This window comes from Ranitomeya imitator, chromosome 7 (assembly GCF_032444005.1).
Source record: "Ranitomeya imitator isolate aRanImi1 chromosome 7, aRanImi1.pri, whole genome shotgun sequence".
Lineage (NCBI taxonomy): Eukaryota > Metazoa > Chordata > Amphibia > Anura > Dendrobatidae > Ranitomeya > Ranitomeya imitator.
In genome coordinates, this window is record NC_091288.1 from 88,332,710 (window position 1) to 88,355,367 (window position 22,658).

At 43.6% G+C, this 22,658-nt stretch overlaps 1 protein-coding gene across 2 annotated transcripts in view; it reads left to right on the forward strand.

Moving 5' to 3' along the window:
- The window catches only part of HYCC2 (hyccin PI4KA lipid kinase complex subunit 2), a 78,915-nt gene that overhangs the window by 37,376 nt on the left and 18,881 nt on the right, over window positions 1-22,658 (forward strand). For both annotated transcript variants that reach the window (XM_069733605.1, XM_069733604.1), the window contains exons 4-9: window positions 5,656-5,733; window positions 8,208-8,309; window positions 12,737-12,916; window positions 21,158-21,238; window positions 21,807-21,922; window positions 22,005-22,100. In XM_069733605.1, the coding sequence (XP_069589706.1) occupies window positions 5,683-5,733; window positions 8,208-8,309; window positions 12,737-12,916; window positions 21,158-21,238; window positions 21,807-21,922; window positions 22,005-22,100 (626 nt within the window). In that variant the 5' untranslated portion in view covers window positions 5,656-5,682. The remainder of the gene's footprint in view (window positions 1-5,655; window positions 5,734-8,207; window positions 8,310-12,736; window positions 12,917-21,157; window positions 21,239-21,806; window positions 21,923-22,004; window positions 22,101-22,658) is intronic.

The window sequence follows — 22,658 nt, forward strand, 5'->3', positions numbered from 1 at the left end:
CTTCTTTCTCCTCTCTCTCTTATACTCTCTATCTCTCTTTCTTTCTCCTCTCTCTCTCTCTCTCTCCTCTTTCTCTCTCTCTCTCCTCTTCTCCATCTCTCTCTCTCTTTCTCTCTCTCTCTCTTTCTCTCTCTCTCTTCTCTTTCTCTCTCTCTCCTCTTTCTTTCTATCTCTCTCTTTCTCGTCTTTCTCTCTCTCTCTCTTTCTCTCTCTCTCCTTTCTCTTCTCTCTCTCTTTCTTTCTGTTCTCTTTCTCTTTCTCTCTTTCTCTCTCTCCTCTTTCTCTCTTTCTCTCTCTTTCTTTCTCTCTTTCTTTCTCTCTCTCTCTTTCTCTCTCTCTCTCTCTCTCTCTCTCTCTCTCTCTCTCTCTCTTTCTCTTTCTTTGCAATTTTACCCATTATGGGACGATAGAATGGCCAGCTTAATATTAAGACTGTTTTTAGTAGGTATTCTCTGGCTCTGTTCATGTCTGCACCATTGTTTCTTTTTCTAAAAGTGTAGACCATGTGACATTGCTGGACGACAGGACGTAACAGGCACCTTTATTGCCTGACTGACCTTAAATCAGAGTTCATCATTTGGCCAAGAAGAAGTAAACTCACATGTGGCTTTTATTTTATTGTCATATGAGTGAATCTACTAGAAAGAATGTAAGTCCGCAAGGACAGGGTCCTCTCCCCTCTGTACCAGTCTGTCATTGTAAATTCGTTTACTGTAAATTATATCTATAACCCTGTACGTAAGCCCCTTTCTCATGTACAGCACCATGGAATTAATGGTGCTATATAAATAAATAATAATAATACAGAGCCTATGGTGGCTGGCGTCGTGGTGGCAGTCTACGAAAAACATAAATAATCCTGACCATTACACATCATTCTGACCTGTGTGTTTTTCGGGGTCAGGTGTGAAGGAGGCCTAAACGATAAAACATCAGTGTTCAGAGCCCCAGAATAGTAGGGATGCGAGGAACAGGCATTGCTGCACATCATCACTCACCGAGCTGTAGTTTTTCCATTTCAGACCTGGACATTAAAGATTTTTTTTCGGGGTGGTTGGTTTTGGACCTGTCCATCTATCCCTTAGGCCCATTGAAAATGAGCTGATCACTGCACTAATCCAGTGCTTGAGAAAGATCTTTTGGATCGAAACGTTGCCACAGGAGGTGGAATAAAATGTGATTTTTTTTTTTTTTTTTTTTTTAATTCACCACCAACGTTTGAGTCCTTTTCTACTACTTGGTATGGACTTTTTTCCGGGATGAACTCCATGGTTGTGACGTGCGTCTTAAATAGTGTCCTGTAGGACCCTGGCTATACGAGGTGCGGTTTAACTTATCATCTTTGATGCACTAGTCCAGCCGTCTGCTTCTTTTGCAGTGATGAAGCGAATTACACTTTTTTTTTGTGTACTTCCAGCTAATACTTTGGGGGTCCAAGTTGGAAATTTACTGCTATTTTTACTTTGATATGACCTGGTGAAAATTAAGTAATTGCTTAAAAATTAAACCAACTGTTACTCGTTATCCATTTGTTTCCTCCTTCCCCTGGATGGACCGTTCACACTCGGGTCATGGGTAAAATCTGTGCTCAGTGAAAACACATTTTCCCATTGCTGGTATCAGAGATGATAGTTGGTGGTTTTCAGAGTCTATGGGAGAGGAGCTAGAGGAACCCAGACATTCTGCTGCAGGTTTCCCGAAAAACCTCAGTGACAGTTCTCCATAGAAGCTTGTGAGCACCAACAGCCATCTCCTCTCTCCGTAATGGGGCAATCTGTACAGCTGCATTCACGGAGGACAGATTTTACCCTGTGAATTGCCAATTTTGAGAATGAAAGGGAGGAGAAAGAAGCCGATTTTCTCTCATTTTAAGATATAATTTTATATATTCACATTACTATTCATGGAGAGAAAAATATATAACAATAATGACTACTGAATAAGTTGTGTCTCCACTTTACAACATTGCCTGCACACGGCTACTGCCTGACCTGCACCGTGACTGTACTGGCCAATATAACAGTATCTGGGGGTAGAAGTAATGAATAATCTAGTTATGGGGTCACTGCAGCAAATCTCTCATGTAACCAGTGGAGACTGGAGCATTTTCTCCTCTGCTTTCTTGGCTGTTCGGCCATGTTTACAAGCGTTTCACAAATCATTGCTCATTTGTGTATTTGGATTTTTGCACGTTTCTTTTGGCCTTTGCATCCAGTTCTTGTCCTTCTTCTTTTTCCATCCAGGAAGATCTCCTTTCAGTTGGCCTCATGTATATTTAACATGTTGTGCTGCATCTTTCTTTTTTGGAGCCTCTTCTCCTGTGCCAAGGGTAAACGGTTTAACCCCGTATATTCATACTCTTTAATGTCACGCACGTCACCGGTGGACAGATGTGCCTTTCACCAACTAGAAGTATAAAAAGCCATGCGAGCGCGCTGTCAGTATATAGGTCATTAACAAGTCCAAAGTGTTTCAGAACTGTTAGGGTAAAAATAGGAACATGTAAAAGCACGAGACAAGCCGAGCATTCAGTCATGGATATGCAAATCCCGTCCGTTTCCTGAAAACCCACTTCACCAAACTGAAGGAAGTGGGGGGAGAGAACGTGCAGGTGTCTGGGGTCCAGTTCACCCAATGTTATACAGCTTTTTTGTTTTTGTTTTTTCCTTTGATTCATTTGTATACACTTAGCTACTTTCACACATCAGGTTTTTTGTTTCAGGCTAAATCCGGCAAATGTTGGAAAAACTGGATCCGGCGCAGATTGTGAAAAACTGATGCGACAGATCCGTTTTTGTGACGGATCCGGCTAGCCTATCTAGATTATTGGATAAAAAAAAATTGGAGCATGCTCCGTTTAAAAAAAAAAAAAAATGGATCAGGCCGCCGGATCCACCATTTTCTGCATCCGACACCTTACGGCTCCCATAGGCTTCCATTCTAGCAAACAGCTGGAAGCTTCAGACTTTTTCGCCGGAGACAAAAAACGTTACAGTAATGTTTTTTTCCAGACACCGGAATCGCATGTACGCTGGATCCGGCATCAAACTGGAAGGAACGCTGGGCCATCCGGCGCTAATACAAGTCAATGGGGGAAAAACCGGATCCGGTTTTTATTCCGGTTTTTCTCCCGAGAGCCGGATTTAGCCTGAAACAAAAAACCTGATGTGTGAAAGCAGCCTTAGGGTACCGTCACACTATACGATTTACCTACGATCACGACCAGCGATATGACCGGGCCGTGATCGTAGGTAAATCGTAGTGTGGTCGCTGGGGAGCTGTCACACAGACAGCTCTCCAGCGACCAACGATGCCGAGGTCCCTGGGTAACCAGGGTAAACATCGGGTAACTAAGCGCAGGACCGCGCTTAGTTACCCGATGTTTACCCTGGTTACAAGCGTTAAACTAAAAAAAAACAAACAGCACATACTTACATTCTGGTGTCCGTCAGGTCCCTTGCCGTCTCTGCTTCCCGCACTCAGTGACTGCCGGCCGTAAAGTGAAAGCACAGCCGCTGTGCTCTGCTTTCACTTTACGGCCGGCAGTCACAGTGCGGGAAGCAGAGACGGCAAGGGACCTGACGGACACCAGAATGTAAGTATGTGCTGTTTGTTTTTTTTTTAGTTTAACGCTTGTAACCAGGGTAAACATCGAGTAACTAAGCGCGGTCCTGCGCTTAGTTACCCGATGTTTACCCTGGTTACAAGCGAACGCATCGCTGGATCGCATCGCTAGATCGGTGTCACACACACCGATCTAGCGATGACAGCGGGAGATCCAGCGATGAAAGAAAGTTCCATACGATCTGCTACGACGTACGATTCTCAGCAGGATCCCTGATCGCTGCTGCGTGTCAGACACAGCGATATCGTAACGATATCGCTGGAACGTCACGAATCGTACCGTCGTAGCGATCGAAATGTTATAGTGTGACGGTACCCTTAGGGATGAGATCTGATTCCTTGTCATAATCCGGCTGTCCTTTACCTGTATATTTGTATATCCTGGCAGAGGGGCTTGCAGGCACAGAGGTCCCACCAGCCCTCTTTTGCTATGCCCCTGATTACATTGGTTGATATGAGCAATATCTTGCATTTATTTCTAGGTTTGTTTAAAAATAAGTGTCCAATATTTGTTTTTCTCCTTAAAATAAAGGCCCCTTCACATTAAGCGACGCTGCAGCGATACCGACAACGATCCGGATCGCTGCAGCGTCGCTGTTTGGTCGCTGGAGAGCTGTCACACAGACAGCTCTCCAGCGACCAACGATGCCGGTAACCAGGGTAAACATCGGGTAACTAAGCGCAGGGCCGCGCTTAGTAACCCGATGTTTACCCTGGTTACCATCCTAAAAGTAAAAAAAAACAAACACTACATACTTACCTACAGCCGTCTGTCCTCCAGCGCTGCGCTCTGCACTCCTCCTGTACTGACTGTGAGCACAGCGTCCGGAAAGCAGAGCAGTGACGTCACCGCTCTGCTTTCCGGCTGACCGACGCTCACAGCCAGTACAGGAGGAGTGCAGAGCGCAGCGCTGGAGGACAGACGGCTGTAGGTAAGTATGTAGTGTTTGTTTTTTTTTTACTTTTAGGATGGTAACCAGGGTAAACATCGGGTTACTAAGCGCGGCCCTGCGCTTAGTTACCCGATGTTTACCCTGGTTACCAGTGAAGACATCGCTGGATCGGTGTCACACACGCCAATCCAGCGATGTCAGCAGGAGTCCAGCGACGAAATAAAGTTCTGGACTTTCTTCAGCGACCAACGATCTCCCAGCAGGGGCCTGATCGTTGGTCGCTGTCACACATAACGATTTTATTAACGATATCGTTGCTACGTCACAAAATGCAACGATATCGTTAACAATATCGTTATGTGTGAAGGTACCTTTATTCAGCGACCAACGATCTCCCAGCAGGGGCCTGATCGTTGGTCGCTGTCACACATAACGATTTCATTAACGATATCGTTGCTACGTCACAAAAAGCAACGATATCGTTAAAGATATCGTTATGTGTGAAGGTACCTTAAGGCTTTGTCGAAATACACCCTTCCCTACCTAGTGGAAGCCAAGACATTGTTTGATCCAAGATGTGAAGGACGCACTAGAGCCCATTGGTTTAATGAGGTCTATCGGGGTCACTTGAGGTTTTGGGATTTTGATTCCTAAGAATAATGATGCACGCTTTACCATTGAATTGATGGAGACGTTAACAGATGCCCAATATAAAAGTGTTGAAGCCTCGTTGAAATGCTAAATTTAAGGGTGATGGTTACCTAATAGAGATGAGTGAATCGATTGTCCAGTGGCCATGTCTGTATTCTGCGGTCACTGGGTGGGAGCCTTGCGGACCACCTCCGACGTGCCATGCATCTTCTGATTAGCAGGCCTGGCGCATCATCATTGTGTGGTGTGATGAACGCATGACGTCAGTCCAAGCCTACTAGTCGGAGGAGACCTGAGGATACGGGCAGGAGGCCGATCGCAGGGCTCTTGTCAGTGGCCATGAAATACTGACAAGTCTGCTGGGACAGGGTCCTGTGCATCAATTTGCTCATCTATTATTTCGAATGTACTTTTCTTTCTGAATACATCATCTATGTTAGATAGGTTTTTAATGTTCTGGAAAAACAACTGTTTCTCTCTTCGTTAGTAAGCGAGCAGTGGACGGGGTAAGAAGATGCTGGGATCTGAACGCGGAGTAGTGGAAGAATGGCTCTCGGAATACAAGGTGATGTCATTATCAGGAAGCTCTGCTGGATTCTGTATATGTTAGCTCTGCTTCCGATATCTTCTCCTTTCTAGAATTGTATAGTTTGTTTGAAACATTCCTGAAAACCTTTATTTGTAAGGTAAAGTCTGTATTGAAGACAAAAAGGCCATTAAAACCTGATGAGCTTAAAGCATCACCTCCAAAAAAAGCATGCTGCTAGTGCTTTATAAAAGAATACTTGGCAACACTAAAGGCTATCCATCTAAGAAGCAAAGTCTGCAGCCACCGACAGCCGAATCGTGACACTGTGCACAGTGATGATTACCCTGTATTCCCCATGTGGGTGGGTGGTCTATTCGCCACGTGACTGCAAGTATACAAATCCATACATGTGGTCATGAGATCGCCCATCCTCACTGAGAATACAGGGATGTTGTGGCAGTGTGCACAAGACACACTGTTATGATTGTGCAGGCTACAGCCACACAGAGTGACTGCAGACTTAAATTTTTAGACTGGACAAGAACTTTAAATTCTTAAGATGGTGTTGCGGTCATATTTTAATTATGTAGGAGACCACCATAAAGGGGTAGTTGCATAATTAAAGTTAAATATTTACATAGAATGTAACGGTTTTTAGTTTGGAGAATTATTAAACAGAAGCTCCGGTATATGTAGCTATTGTTACACACTTGTTACAGTGCCCCCTGGGGTTCTCATGATTCCTTCTCAGAATCCCACCTAATGTGTCCAGAGCTACAGAGAAGACCCTGCTTATAGTGCGCTGACCACAACAATAGCCGGGTCCGGCGGCCACACACCAGAGGATGCAGGCAGTGACTGCTACTGAGACCACCAGGACTGGACACATTAGGTGGACATTAAAGGGAATCAAAAGAACAGCAGGGGGCGCTATAATAAGCTTCTAACAATAACATATAGACTCTGGAACAATCACATTTTTTTTTAACAATTGCAGTTGGAAAACATACCGTATGTTTTGCAGGATGGAAGAAATGTAATATTCTACCAAGCAGGATAGGTGATAACTTGATCCTACTGGAATATTCCTTTTTAATTATGGGACAACTCCTTTATCTAAGTATTAGTGAGTAAAGGTCTAACAACTTGTGACTTGTGTTCTCAGGCATATTTTGTGGTGGAAATTTCCTTTTATTTGTTATGCTTCTTTACATAGCGCCATGATCTTCTGTAGCAGTTTACAGATATCATCACTGTCCCCATTGGGGCTCACAGTCCAGATTCCCTATCCGTATGTCTTCAGAGTGTTGGAGTAATCTGGAGTACCCAGAGGAAACCCACACAAACTCCTTGCAGATGTTGCCCTTGGTGGGATTTGACCGCAGCACTGCAAAGCAACAGTGCTAACCACTGAGCCACCATGCTGCATTTGCATCAGTTTATTGATGTAGAATCTCATTTTTTTGCTAATTTTTCAACCTTGACATATAACCCACCAGAAAATGGTAAAAATAACATATACAATTTAAACAACCTTTTATTGAAAAGTGAATTGCAATGAATGTAACCAGAATTACAAATACGTGCTTATGCTCCTACTTCTTTAGCTTATTATTCACAATATACCAGGACTCATCTGTAATGTCTTTTAAAGGGAACCCGACGGCGGATACACCCCGCTCCAGACACTGGCTGTATGATCTCAGCTGGGTATGTTTGACTCTGCCCCTGCGATTGAGGCAGCGCAGAGATTCTATCACTATCCTCCCCATCAGGCCGCATGTATCAGCTGTCAGGTTCCCTTTAAGTGCTTGGTTTGCTGATGTTTCCACAATCTTGTTATTCCCTGCCACATGGCAGAGAACAGTTCACCACGTGATAATGAAGCATACGACTTATTTCAGTTGAAAAAGCTGAGGATTATCCCCAGTGACTGACAATAGGACTAATCCTTATGGTTGATGCAGGGAACGAGAAAAGAAGTGTAATAAAGAGGAAAAAAAAGGCATTACTTTTGTGATAAGAAACTTTTTTTAATATATTTTATCTAGTCTTATATGACTAATTTATGGAAGAAACCCCCTGAAATGACAGTGTGCATTTACACTGCTCTCTAAACAGGCTGCCGATCACTCAGTAAAACGCCCATTCATCAGGTGAAATGACCCTTTGCGCCGCACATCATCCTGTGTAAACAGGACTGGCACTGTCGAGAACAATGTCAGTCTATGTGCGCAGATCTATACATTACAGATCGTTCAGCGCACATCATTAAACGGGCCAGTGAATGACCGCTGATCCATAAAAATGTACCGTTAAATGCCACAAGTTGCCACCTTTACTCTTCAATGTTTGGCCGTGAGTCCACCACGTACCTGCTATATATTTCATGCATTATAAACACATTTTATTGTTTAGCTTTTTTTTTTTTTTTTTTTTTTTTTTAAAGCATGGATATGAATTTTATCGGAAATATTAAAATGAACTGAATTTCTGTTGTTCCTTAACAGGTATTACCTGAAACGCAGCTATCTGCTTATGCTGCAACTCTCCATCGCAAGAAAAGTCTAGTGTCTGCCCTGTATAAAGTCATTCAGGACCCAAACAATGAGGTAATGCCGAAGACACCTTCATTCTCACCTTGCTTGTCCATTTTATGCAGTGCAATAGTCACGGTTATATCCCCTCAGCCCGACAGTGTAGAGTCAGTGATCGAGGCTGGCTGTAGGGATGGGAAGGCCCGATTGTCACCATGGAGGGTTCTAGAAGTCCCGTCTGCAAGTTCTCATTTGCTTCTACTCAGTGAAGAACATTCATGTTTGCAGGCTGACAAGTAGATACCTTTGTGTGATGAGATTTGTGGCTCTTTGTACCACCTTCTGACTCCAGCGCATCCTTTCAATGAACTGGTGCCCAGACCTGAACTCCATATTCCAGATGGTGTTGCACTGCTAGTAATATTACATCCTTGTGCCACGAGTCCATGCCTCTTTTAATACAGGACAATTGGCAATAGAAGTTGCTGATTAACATTGTGCTTTTATTTAGTTTGCGATATATTAGTACACCCAGCTTCTTCTTTACAATTGACTCTCCTGGTGTTACTGCCCCTAGAATGATGGTCGCATATTACTAGTGCCTATGTCTGTCTATGAGGATGTTGTGGTTTTGTTAGTAACTCCATCTTATCTGAAGGAACATCCCCATTTGTCCTCTGATTCACCTTGTTGTTTTTGGGTGCACTTACTTATCTGTTGAGGAAGTGCTAGGTCCATTAATGTAACCTCTCTCAAATTAATTTACTTAGTGAGAAGATAAATGGAATGAAATGTCCTTTTGTTAATGAGTTGAGTGTCTAAAATAACCTTTCCAATTAGAATGTTCTCACATTCGCAGATCAAATGCTGACTTGATAGAAGTAGACAAGATTATTACATTGTGATCGAGCCCGTGCAGCCCTTGGCTATGGCAACTTCTGCCTGCTGGTATAGGTGCCCGATGGGAGAGCGCAGGTCATTAACAAAGGCGTTGAAATTACTTTGATATTTTACCAATGAAGCCAGAGAGCAGACAAGTAATTATGTTCACAGGCAGATTCGTTACATGGCAGCATAATAATAATTGCCTCGACGAGCTCGAACTCTGATGGAGCGGAGATAACAGGCGAGCGACATGTTTGTCATACAGTACAGATAAGCGGTGCCCTTGAGCGTTTTATAGCAATAATATAGATCACGTGGGCGTCATTCTCTACTCTTTTTAAAAAAAAAAAAATGTTGCCTGTCTGTTGCAGAGATCTTAACAATTAAATAATTTGGCATCTTTTGTATTAATTTTCATTATGTCCATGTAAGCATTAGCTTGGAGCTTTCACTGGGGGGGGTGTACTTCTTACTTCTGTATGATATTGCTCAATCATAAACAGTCCTAACATACAGGAGAAAAAGAATACGCCCCAAAATACCTCAAAGCAGGTTTCTCAGCGTGTGAAATGTTTGATAACAGCCCTTACCTTATGGTCTATATATGATTAGAAAGTGCTGGGAGTAAAGCACAGATGACTAAGGGTACCGTCACACAGTGACATTTTGATCGCTACGATGGCACGATCCGTGACGCTCCAGCGTTGTAGACTGCTGTCACACTTTGCAATGTACGACGCTGGAGCGATAATTTCATGACGTATGTGCGATGTAGAAGCCGTTGGTTACTATGCGCACATCGTATACAATATCGTGCACACCTTTGTTACACCATGCGATCATGCCGCCACAGCGGGACACTAGACGACGAAAGAAAGTTTCAAACGATCTGCTACGACGTACGATTCTCAGCGGCGTCCCTGATCGCAGGAGCGTGTCAGACACAGCGAGATCGCTGGAACATCACGGATATATCGCTCGAACGTCACAAATCGTGCCATCGTAGCGATCAAAATGCCACTGTGTGACGGTACCCTAACACTTTTCAGATAAGATCAAGGCAGTCAATGTGGGGGGAAAAGGCCGCACAGCTAAGTTTAGCGGAGTCACATTACAAGTCTTTCTCTCAGCTCTCCTCCTCTCATAGCACTGCTGTACTGCCCCCACACTGACTGTCGGTAGATGATGGCATAACACTTATGTTTGTTGTGCTTAGAGCAACTTCTTCTCGCTCTGCATCTCACACAGGAGTAACCTGTTTAGAGCCATTGTAGGGCGTGTTCTTTTTCTGCTTTCTGTTGCTGCCTGCTTATGATTGGACAACATCCAACAAAGGGAAGACGTACACGCCCCATTGAAAACTCTGATAACGCCCACTTGGACTTAACGAAAATCAGCTCATTAGGTGCTAAATATTTTGATTGCTAATATTTACTCAATAGTCGAAATATTAAATATAATTATATTTCTCCTCTGCAGCCGCTGTTGCATCATGTGTTCAGTTCAACTTAAAAAGGACCTTTGATCAAATATTTTTTTAAGAAATTGTCTCAATTTTTTATTTTTTAAGATCAGCACTGTGTTCGCGTAGCGTTTTAGCATGTCATCAATGGTTCCATTGGGGTTTATTTCCAAAGACCCATAAAATGGTCTTCGGATGTACAGTCATGGCAAAAAGTATTGACACCCCTGCAATTCTGTCAGATAATACTCAGTTTCTTCCTGAAAATGATTGCAATCACAAATTATTTGGTATTATCTTCATTTAATTTGTCTTAAATGAAAAAACACAAAAGAGAATGAAGCAAAAAGCAAAACATTGATCATTTCACACAAAACTCCAAAAATGGGCCAGACAAAAGTATTGGCACCCTCAGCCTAATACTTGGTTGCACAACCTTTAGCCAAAATAACTGCGACCAACCACTTCCGGTAACCATCAATGAGTTTCTTTCAATGCTCTGCTGGAATTTTAGACCATTCTTCTTTGGCAAACTGCTCCAGGTCCCTGATATTTGAAGGGTGCCTTCTCCAAACTGCCATTTTTAGATCTCTCCACAGGTGTTCTATGGGATTCAGGTCTGGACTCATTGCTGGCCACCTTAGAAGTCTCCAGTGCTTTCTCTCAAACCATTTTCTAGTGCTTTTTGAAGTGTTTTGGGTCATTGTCCTGCTGGAAGACCCATGACCTCTGAGGGAGACCCAGCTTTCTCACACTGGGCACTACATTATGCTGCAAAATTTGTTGGTAGATTTCAGACTTCATAATGCCATGCACACGGTCAAGCAGTTCAGTGGCAGCAAAGCAACCCCAAAACATTAGGGAACCTCTGCCATGTTTGACTGTAGGGACTGTGTTCTTTTCTTTGAATGCCTCTTTTTTTCTCCTGTAAACTCTATGTTGATGCCTTTGCCCCAAAAGCTCTACTTTTGTCTCATCTGACCAGAGAACATTCTTCCAAAACGTTTTAGGCTTTTTCAGGTAAGTTTTGGCAAACTCCAGACTGGCTTTTTTATGTCTCTGGGTAAGAAGTAGGGTCTTCCTGGGTCTCCTACCATACAGTCCCTTTTCATTCAGATGCCGACAGATAGTACGGGTTGGCACTGTTACACCCTCGGACTGCAGGGCAGCTTGAACTTGATTGGATGTTAGTCGAGGTTCTTTATCCAACATCCGCACAATCTTGCGTTGAAATCTCTTGTCAATTTTTCTTTTCCGTCCACATCTAGGGAGGGTAGCCACAGTGCCATGGGCTTTAATCTTGTTGATGACACTGTGCACGGTAGACACAGGAACATTCAGGTCTTTGGAGATGGACTTGTAGCCTTGAGATTGTTCATGCTTCCTCACAATTTGGTTTCTCAAGTCCTCAGACAGTTCTTTGGTCTTCTTTCTTTTCTCCATGCTCAATGTGGTACACACAAGAACACAAGACAGAGGTTGAGTCAACTTTAATCCATGTCAACTGGCTGCAAGTGTGATTTAGTTATTGCCAACACCTGTTAGGTGCCACAGGTAAGTTACAGGTGCTGTTAATTACACAAATTAGAGAAGCATCACATGATTTTTCGAACAGTGCCAATACTTTTGTCCACCCCCTTTTTTATGTTTGGTGTGGAATTATATCCAATTTGGCTTTAGGACAATTCTTTTTGTGTTTTTTCATTTAAGACAAATTAAATGAAGATAATAATACTAAATAATTTGTGTTTGCAATCATTTTCAGGAAGAAAATGAGAATTATCTGACAGAATTGCAGGGGTGTCAATACTTTTGGCCATGACAGTATGTGCCCACAGGGTCATTGACTATAATGATGCAGATGGAGTCAGTGTGCTTTCTCTGACATCATTTCAGCTCTCTATTTTTGTTAGAGGCTGGCACCAAGATGTAGGCAACTATGTCTTAATTATGTCTGAGAGAGCACACTGTGACTCCATCTGCATCATTATAGTCAGTGGCCCGTCGGCCATCAACTGTGATGTATGATCACTTTTCTGGGTGAGCGTTTGGCTTAGAAATGGTACTGTTAATTGATTTGGCTTGATTTCATCTCCACTTCTCACTGCTTTGTAGTTACATTTAGTACCTTTCTCTTGTTCTCTTGTTTCTGCAGCTTCTGGAGCCGATCTGCCACCAGCTATTTGAGCTGTACCGCAGCTCTGAAGTGCGACTAAAGAGGTTCACCATGCAATTCCTCCCCGAGCTGATTTCCATCTATTGCCGACTAACTGCTGGCCGAGATAGGCAAAGCAATGGCTGCATTGAAGCTCTCTTACTGGGCATTTACAACCTGGTAAGAACTTACATTTTGAGAATAATCTGTTTTCACTCTTTGAGCAGTGATACTTTTCCATGAGTGTAGAATATTATTTTTCAACCATCGTTTGAGTTTGTGTTTGTCCTTGGGGAATCTTCCAGCTGGTGTTGCGAGACTTGGCCAGGCGGTGCTGCTCCTCGGAAAGGTTCTGCAAATTAGGAGGCGATCTGACCCGTGTGTCACCTACTGAAGTTAGCTATCCTATACCCCAATGTCTGGACCATTAACCCTCCTGCCACAGCCAATTTTTACCCTTCGCCACGACAGCACCCCACATGAGAGAGAGGGATCCGCCCATAGGAACAGGAAACCTACAGAATAAAAGGAGGCGGTCCCCTCTCCTCCTCAGTTTAGGTTTCCTGTTCCTACAGGGACCCGGCTTACCTACAGATGAAGAGGATCCCTGGGCCATGCACCCGCCTGCGTCGGTTTCTGTGGGAACGGCAGGGGCTGCGGTACCAGAAGCAGCGGCGGGGGAGCCCCTGCTTGCAGCCTCCCCCCTCGTCTGGCCAAACATCCACGGTCCGGGTCCGGTCACCGTAGGTCCGGCCGGCACTGTGAGGACGCGCGCGCTGCAGCGGCCGGCTTAATAGCCTCTGGCGGCCGCATGGTGAGTGAGAGCGGCGCGTCTAACCCGGAAGTCGCGGGAGCACTTCCGGGTTGGTCCGGGGAGGCAGGAGAATGGGCGGCAAGTTTAAAAATGCAGCGCTAGCGTCGGGCCGGTGTGTGTCAAATGGCTTCACCGGCCGACGAAGCGCACCTGCCCGCAGTGCAACAGCGCTCTCCCAGCAGGGAGAGAAGCACGAGGAGCAGCACAAAGAGTGGTGGCCGACCTCCAGAGAAGAGTTCTACCACCAAACGAATTCCGCCTCCAGAACCGGTACCTGTCAGCTTCACTGGGTGAGTTTTTGAAAGAGTCTCTTCCTATATGCTGATATATGTTCCTCCTGTATCCTTCCTCTAGACTAAGAAAAGGACACACAAATCTAAGCATAAAGAGTGTGCTTTATGTACGCAGCCCCTCCCGGATGATTATGCCAAAAAACTGTGTGCAGAGTGTATCATGCAAACTCTACGGCAGGAAAATATCATGACTCCCTCAGATGTCAGAGCTATTATCCGAGAAGAGATGCAGGGTTTGGCGCAGACAAGTAGCGCCAGTACCCGTCAGCCTAGCAGGTCCCGGTCTCCGGTTAGTTCGGAGTCAGAGGGTGTATGTATTTCTTCAGACGAAGAGGGATCTCAGCCGAGCTCATCCGAGACTGAAGGGGGACTTTGTCTTCCCAACAGTAATGTGGACAATTTAATAAAATCTGTCAGGAGCACGATGGGGTGCCCAGATGGGAAAGAAAAGAAATCAGCACAGGACATAATGTTTGCGGGGTTAGGACAGAAGAAACGTAGGTCCTTCCCCGTCATACAAACCATCAAAGATATTGTCAAAAAGGAGTGGGACAAGCAGAATAGAGGGTTTTTACCATCATCCTCTAAAAGGCGCTATCCCTTCAGCGATGAAGACCTAAACACCTGGTCAAAGGTGCCAAAAGTTGATGCTGCGGTAGCCTCCACAACCAAACAGTCGGTCCTACCAGTGGAGGATTCAGGGGTCCTGACAGACCCGCTGGACCGTAAAGCAGAAGCTTTACTAAAGAGGTCATGGGAAGTCAATACGGGGGCGTTCAGGCCCGCCATATCTAGTACCTGTACTGCAAGATCTCTACTAGTATGGACGGAGCAATTGGAGGAACAGATTAGAGGCAAAACTTCGAGGGAATCTATCCTGCTGAAATTGCCTCAAATTAAAGAAGCAGTAGCATTCCTAGCTGATGCCTCAGTGGACTCGCTACGTCTTGCAGCCAGGTCAGCCGGCCTAGTCAACACAGCCCGGCGTGCACTCTGGCTAAAGAATTGGAAGGGGGACGCACAAGCTAAAGCAAAACTTTGTGCGATTCCCTGTCAGGGTGAGTTCCTTTTTGGGAAGACGCTGGATGAACTCCTGAATAAAGCAGGTGAAAGGAAGAAAGGCTTCCCTAACCAGTATCTTCCATCCTACAGGAGAGCCTTCAGGAGACGCCCCTTTACTAGGAACAAGCCGCTTGAACAAAGAGAGCGATGGGAGTCGAAGGACCCAAAGCAAAAAGGTGCCTTTTTTAGCGGGTCCCATAATCCGAGACGTAAATACCGCTAACCAGGAAGTAGGCGGCAGATTAAAATTTTTTCTTCCCCAATGGGAACAGATAACATCTAGCCAGTGGATTCTGGACATTGTGCAATACGGCCTTAAATTAGAATTTGATCGAATCCCTTGGGATTCCTTCATAATAACATCTCCAAAAGGTCAGGACCAACAGAGGGCTCTAGAAATAGAGATCCTATCTCTTCTATCTAAGAAAGTCTTGATTGAAGTTCCCCAGGATCAAAAAGGGAAAGGGTTCTACTCCCCTTTATTCCTGATTAATAAACCAGATGGTTCATTTAGAACCATCATAAATCTTAAAAAATTAAATTCTTTCCTGCGTAATCATACCTTCAAAATGGAATCCATTAGTTCTACCATAAAACTCTTATTCCCTAGGTGTGTCATGGCCGGAATAGACTTAAAGGACGCCTATTACCATCTTCCCATACATGCCGAACATCAGCAGTACCTAAGGGTAGCAGTCACCCTGGAGGGAAAGGTTCGTCACTTTCAATATGTTGCAATGCCATTTGGGCTTTCTATGGCTCCCCGCGTCTTCACTAAGGTGATACTAGAAGTGATGGCTCATCTACGCCAACGAGATACCTTGATAATACCCTACCTAGATGACTTTCTAGTGGTAGGAAGCTCTGCACTTCAATGTAAAACTCGTTTATCTAATACGATCTCGTCCCTACAGGAGTTAGGTTGGATCGTCAACTTCGAAAAATCTCGGCTGAATCCAGAAACCGTTCAGACATTTCTAGGAATCCAGCTAGACTCCGTAAGTCAGAAATGCTTTCTTCCTCAGTCAAAGAGGTTGACTATACAATCAAAGGTATCAGACGCAATACGCAAACCCTACATGACACTAAGGAAGGCCATGTCCTTACTGGGGTCATTATCATCATGTATCCCTGCTGTACCTTGGGCACAATTCCATACCCGTCAATTGCAGTACGAAGTATTGTCGGCTCAGGGGAAAGACGGTTATCTAGAAAGTAGAATAACTCTTTCCAGTAATGTCTTAGAATCGCTATCCTGGTGGCTAGACATGGACCACCTATCACGAGGTGTGCCATGGATAATAGACCCGTCTAAAATAATTACCACCGACGCCAGCCCTATTGGGTGGGGAGCACATATGGAAGACAATCTGGCCCAAAATACTTGGGATCAGACAGAATTAATATGTTCCTCCAACTGGAAGGAGTTAAAAGCAATAGAATGTGCCTTATATCATTTTCTTCCGCAGATTCATGGAACAAATGTAAGAATTTACTCAGACAATTCCACCGCAGTGGCATACTTGAACCGTCAGGGTGGTACAAAGTCAGGAAGTCTGATGACCATAGCTGCAAACATCTTTCAGCTGGCAGAGGCTCATCTAACATCCTTAACAGCCCTGCACATCAAAGGTGTAGAGAACATCAGGGCAGACTACCTCAGCAGAAACGAGTTGCGTCAAGGAGAATGGACCTTAAACAAATCCATATTCAGAAGGATAACAGAAGCATGGGGGATACCACAAATCGACCTATTTGCCACAAGAGACAACCGGCAAGTACAAAGGTTCGCTTCCCTGAACACCAGGGATCACCCAGATATGTTGGACTCTCTCCACCATCCTTGGCGGTTCAGACTGGCATATGCCTTTCCTCCAATGTCTCTGATTCCTCTAGTGATCAGAAAGATCAGGAGGGAACAGGCAAGAGTAATCCTCATTGCACCATTCTGGCCGAAAAGACCATGGTTCTCTTGTCTCCAGACCATGTGCCTATGCGATCCTTGGATCCTCCCATCAGACAAGGAGCTGCTGTACCAAGGCCCCTTTTTCCACCCGCAAGTGAAAGGTCTTCACTTGACGGCGTGGAATTTGAGAGGCAACTATTAAGTTCCAGAGGGTTCTCAACAGAACTAGTAAACACCCTCTTATTGAGCAGGAAAAGATCTACCACCCTAATATATAGTAGGGTATGGAATACATTTTTAGACTTCTACACGGTACCGTTCACTAAGCAAGTTCCACTCACACCTATCCTAGAGTTCTTGCAAAAAGGCCGAGAGTTAGGACTATCTGTAAATACCTTAAGAGTTCAGGTCTCGGCATTAGGAGCCCTATATGGATGCAATATAGCAGCTAATAGGTGGATCTCCAGATTCATAAAATCTTGTGAACGTAGTAAACCGGTCCATATTCCCCGTCTACCTCCGTGGGATTTAAATCTAGTATTAGAGGCCTTAACAAGCTCTCCATTTGAACCATTAGATTCAATACCTTTAAAAATCCTAACATATAAAGTAGCCTTACTAGTAGCCCTAACCTCAGCTAGACGGGTTAGTGACATCCAGGCCCTATCAGTAGACCCACCTTTCTTACTGATATTTCATGATCGGATAGTCCTGAAACCAGACCCCTCATACCTCCCTAAGGTAGCGTCCACCTACCACAGGTCACAAGAAATATTTCTCCCTTCCTTTTTTGATTCACCTGTAACTCCAGAACATCATAAGTTCCACACCTTAGATGTCAGAAGAGCCATCCTGACTTATATAGAAAGGTGTCAGACATGGAGGGAGAGTAGGGCTCTGTTTATCTCCTTTCAGGGCCACAAGAAAGGACATGGGGTCACGAGAGCTACCATATCTCGGTGGATCAGAGAGGCTATCTGCTTGGCCTATACGTCAAAAGGCGAGATTCCTCCAGTGGGTATAAAAGCGCACTCAACACGAGCCATGGCTTCCTCCTGGGCGGAACAAGCAGATGTACCGATCCATTTAATATGTAAGGCTGCAACTTGGTCTACACCTTCTACCTTCTACAACCATTATAGACTTGATCTGTCCACGTCTTCTGATCTGACCTTTGGTAGAGCTGTTCTTAATACAGTAATCCCACCCAAATAATGACTCTCTGAAAATCTCTCATGTGGGGTGCTGTCGTGGCGAAGGGTAAAAAGCCGGATTACGTACCGGTAATGCTCTTTTAATGAGTCCACGACAGCACCCATGTATTACCCTCCCTAAATTATGCACAGCTCTTTCCTTTAAGGTCACAAATAATGGTTGTATAGAGTTAAGAAATTTATGTGACTGAATAAGAATGAATACTAACACTTTTGCGGTTCCCCTTTTTATACTCTGTAACTAAACTGAGGAGGAGAGGGGACCGCCTCCTTTTATTCTGTAGGTTTCCTGTTCCTATGGGCGGATCCCTCTCTCTCATGTGGGGTGCTGTCGTGGACTCATTAAAAGAGCATTACCGGTACGTAATCCGGCTTTTCATTTTTGCGCTTTCTCTATTCTACTTTTTCCTAGAGACATAGCTTTTTGTTGTTGTTAACATGGTTGAATGAGGCCTTGTGTTTCGTTTGTTTTTTTGCAAGAAAAGTTGTAGTTTTGAATGACCCCATTCATTTTATCATACTATGTACTGGAAAGCAGAGGAAAAATTCAAGTGTGGGGAAATGACAAAAATGCTAATCCACCTTTTGTTTTTTGTTGTGTTTTTACGACATTGTGTAGTAAAAATGAATTGTAAATAGAATAGGTCGTTATGAATACAGCAATGTTAAATATATGGTCATTTTCTTCTTGATTTTTTTCCTGTTTTCTTCACTATTAAAATAATAAAAAATAAATTTTTAAAGTCGGTTTGCCATTTTTGGAGACCCAAACTTTTTATTTTATTTTTTTTGTCAGCGGAGCTGTATGAGAGCTTGTTTTGTTTGGCAATCCGATGTTTTTAGTGATTCCATCTTTTGAGGACAATTTTTATTGTATCTTTTGGTGGACTTCTGCTGACTGTAAAATGGCAATTCTGTCATTTCATTTTATTTATTTTAATTTCTTTTATCACATTTACAGGTGAAATCACCTATGTGATGAATCCGAACTTGTATGGATACTGAATAAGTTTATTTGTTATGTCTTATTTTTAATGGAGGAAAAGAAGAGTGATGTAGTTTGTTGCTTTTTAAGTGTTTTTTTTTTTTTTTTAATAGGGTATTAACCACGAAAAAAAGATTTTCCAGTGTTCCATAGATGTGGAAAGAACATTGAAACCATTTAGTGTATGGATTTACAGAGAGAGTTATTTAGATATACGCCCCAAGTATATCCCTCCCCCGATCCTATATGGAATACATTGTATTTTCACTGTTCTGACCCCTACCCTAGATTCTGAACCATCATATTACATTTATAATACAAGGCATTGGATTCTATGTAGTTATGGTACTAAGTCCATCAATCAATCACTAAGTACCCGACCAGAGGGTAGTCCCGGAGTGCCCAGCCATGGACCCCATACTTTTTGATATTTACACATAGATTTTCTTTTTACATTTACTCCTTTCTACAATCGGATTATTGGATTCATGCTATTTTGAAATTCAATCGTCGAATAAGACGACATGTAAATCCACCTAGAAGCCGTACCTTCTCTGGCTGGGAATAAGATTCTGGATTTACCGATCTGTACTGGATCAAAAACCGTTTCACATATAATAGAAATTATGGTCCAGTTCCCATTCTGTGCATTACCGACCAGAGGAATTCTCACTCCACATTGTCAAATACCCTGGCGGCATCCAATATTTTAACATTTTTAGGAGACTTGAACCTGATTTCTTGTTCTATATACTGCAGTTCAACAGCAGTATATAGCTAAATCACAGGAGCAGCCACAAGGCCGACATGGGGGCCTACAACAGACGCCCCCAATTGCATCACTCAATGGGGTTAGCAAGTCTAGTGCTGGGACAAAGAATATGTAAGGCTGGTTTCACATTTGCGTTTTTTTTTGCGTTTTTGCGGTAAAAAACGCAAAAAAAGCATGCGTTTTTCCCCTATATTTAGCATTAAAAACGCATGCGTTTTTTGCATGCGTTTTGACGCGTTTTTGCAACGCATGCGTTTTTTCTCTGCATGTGTTGTGTTGCAGAAATGCAACATGTAGTAATTTTTGCGGCGTTTTTTTTTTTGCCGCAAAAAACGCATGCGTTTTTTCGCGGCAAAAAACCTATTGATGTCTATGTAAACGCATGCGTTTTTAAGCACATGCGTTTGCGTTAAAAACGCATGCGTTTTTATTAAAAAAAAACAGAAAACACACTGATATGCCACCCCCCACCATAAAGGTGATAAAGGGATCCTAACCCTAACCCTAAAGGGATCCTAACCCTAAAGGGATCCTAACCCTAACCCTAAAGGGATCCTATCCCTAACCTTAAAGGGATCCTATCCCTAACCCTATCCCTAACCCTAAAGGGATCCTAACCCTACCCCTAACCCTAAAGGGATCCTTACCCTACCCCTAACCCTAAAGTGATCCTTACCCTAACCCTACCCCTAACCCTAAAGGGATCCTTACCCTAACCCTACCCCTAACCCTAAAGGGATCCTAACCCTAACCCTAAAGGGATCCTAACCCTACCCCTAACCCTAATTAGGGTTAGGGTTAGGATCCCTTTAGGGTTAGGGTTAGGATCCCTTTAGGGTTAGGGTTAGGATCCCTTTAGGGTTAGGGTTAGGATCCCTTTAGGGTTAGGGTTATGATCCCTACCCCTAATCCTACCCCTAACCCTAACTATTTCTGGTTATAGAGGGTTTTTTACTTTATTTTGATGATTGGCAGCTGTCACACATTTCTCAGCATGCGTTTAAAAAAACGCAAACGCATGAAAAAACGCATGTAAACGCGTCAAAACGCCGCTTTTTTTCACCACATGCAAAAACGCATGTGTTAAAAAAAACGCAGCGTTTGCACGCGTTTACATGCATTTTTTCACCATGCGTTTTTTTTTTTAAAAAACGCATGCGTTTTAAAACACAAGTGTGAAACTTGCCTAAACCAGAGTCTGTTCTCCAGAGGCACCTGTCCTCAAAAAAGGTGTAGTTTTTTTTTTTTTAGCCATTTTACAATACATTTTAATTTCCCATCATTGACAGATGGCAGTTTTGAGCGTCACGGGCGATTTAACTTCATGCACTCTATTGGAATAGCTAGAAATAATAAGATCTTCTCTTATTTACAGGAAATCGCTGATAAAGATGGAAACAATAAGGTGTTGTCTTTCACTATTCCGTCATTATCCAAGCCTTCAATATATCATGAGGTAAGAGAAGGGAACGGAAACATTATCCACATTTTTACCATACAGCAGTGCCCCTTTGCTTGATCGGACCTGACTTGACGCCTCTGTCCACAGCTATGGTGACCGCCCAGAGTAGCTTTAATCATGTGTCCTACCCATCCCCTTACCCGCTGTTTGATGTGTCTTACTCCTGAGTTGCTCCCATGCACCCTTTATAGATTCTCCGCTTGTAATTTGCATTGATCTGGAAAAACTTTAACTTAACATTGCATTTAGTGTGTGTCTGTATGTGGCAGGTTTGATTCTGCAACTTAAAATGAGTCCCATACATCTGAATGAGTTTTTTTTCTGCAGTATACATAGTATTTGTGCAATCCACATTTACATGAATGGGTCGGTCACAATTTATCTTGAAGCAATTTTTTTGCTTCTGATAAATACAAGACCCCCGAAACCTGAGTGCTGCAAGGCACCCGGGACCCGCCACTGTATTGTGCCTCACTAATAATAGTTTCATAGATGGACAAGGAAAAATCATTTACAACTCTGATTTATTTAGTCATTTCTTTCTCCCCGTTTGTGGCATTAGCCGTCATCTTTGGGGTCCATGGCTCTGACAGAGGGAGCTCTGAGCCAGCACGATCTCATCAGAGTGGTTTATAGCGATCTTCACCCCCAGAGAGAAACTTTTACTGCGCAGAACAGGTAAGTCGGGATTTTGACAATGAACTCGATTTATATTAAATGTTGTGGTTGTTGTTCATTGCAGCACTTCACTCTTTTACAGGTTTGAAGTACTAAGTTTTCTTATGTTGTGCTACAACTCTGCAATTGTGTATATGCCGCCCTCTTCCTACCAGTCGCTTTGCAGGATGGGCTCCAGGTAAGGAAGACCAGTGGATGGCTAGAAACTCTAATGAAACTAATAGGCAAAGGGGGCAAAATTCAAGTTATTCCCCATCTGCATAGTGGGGGATAATTTGCTGGTTGTTGGGGGTCCGACCACTAAGACCCTCAGTGGTGCAGAGTTTGGAGCTCTGCAGCCTCGTCTAATTGGAACAGAGATTTGCATGCTCAGCCTCTGCTCCATGCATCGTCTATTGGAGAGCCCAGTATAGTTCTTCGCTGTTTCTGACAGCCCCATGGACAATGAGTGGAATTGAGGTCCATGGATGCTCACCTCCACTCCATTCAGAATAGGGCTGTAGATCCAAATCTTAGGCTAGCTGGGAGTTCCAATGGTCAGAACCCTCAGCAATGTATCCCTTTATCTTATGGACCTTTTTAAAGCGTTCATTTTCATTCTCACTGTCCCCCATTGGGTCTCACAACATAAAATCCCTATAGGTATATGTTTGGAGTGTGGAAGGGAGAACATTCAAACTCCTTGCAGAGGTTCTCCTTGATTGAACTTTTTTTAACCCCTCCCAAGCTTTTAACT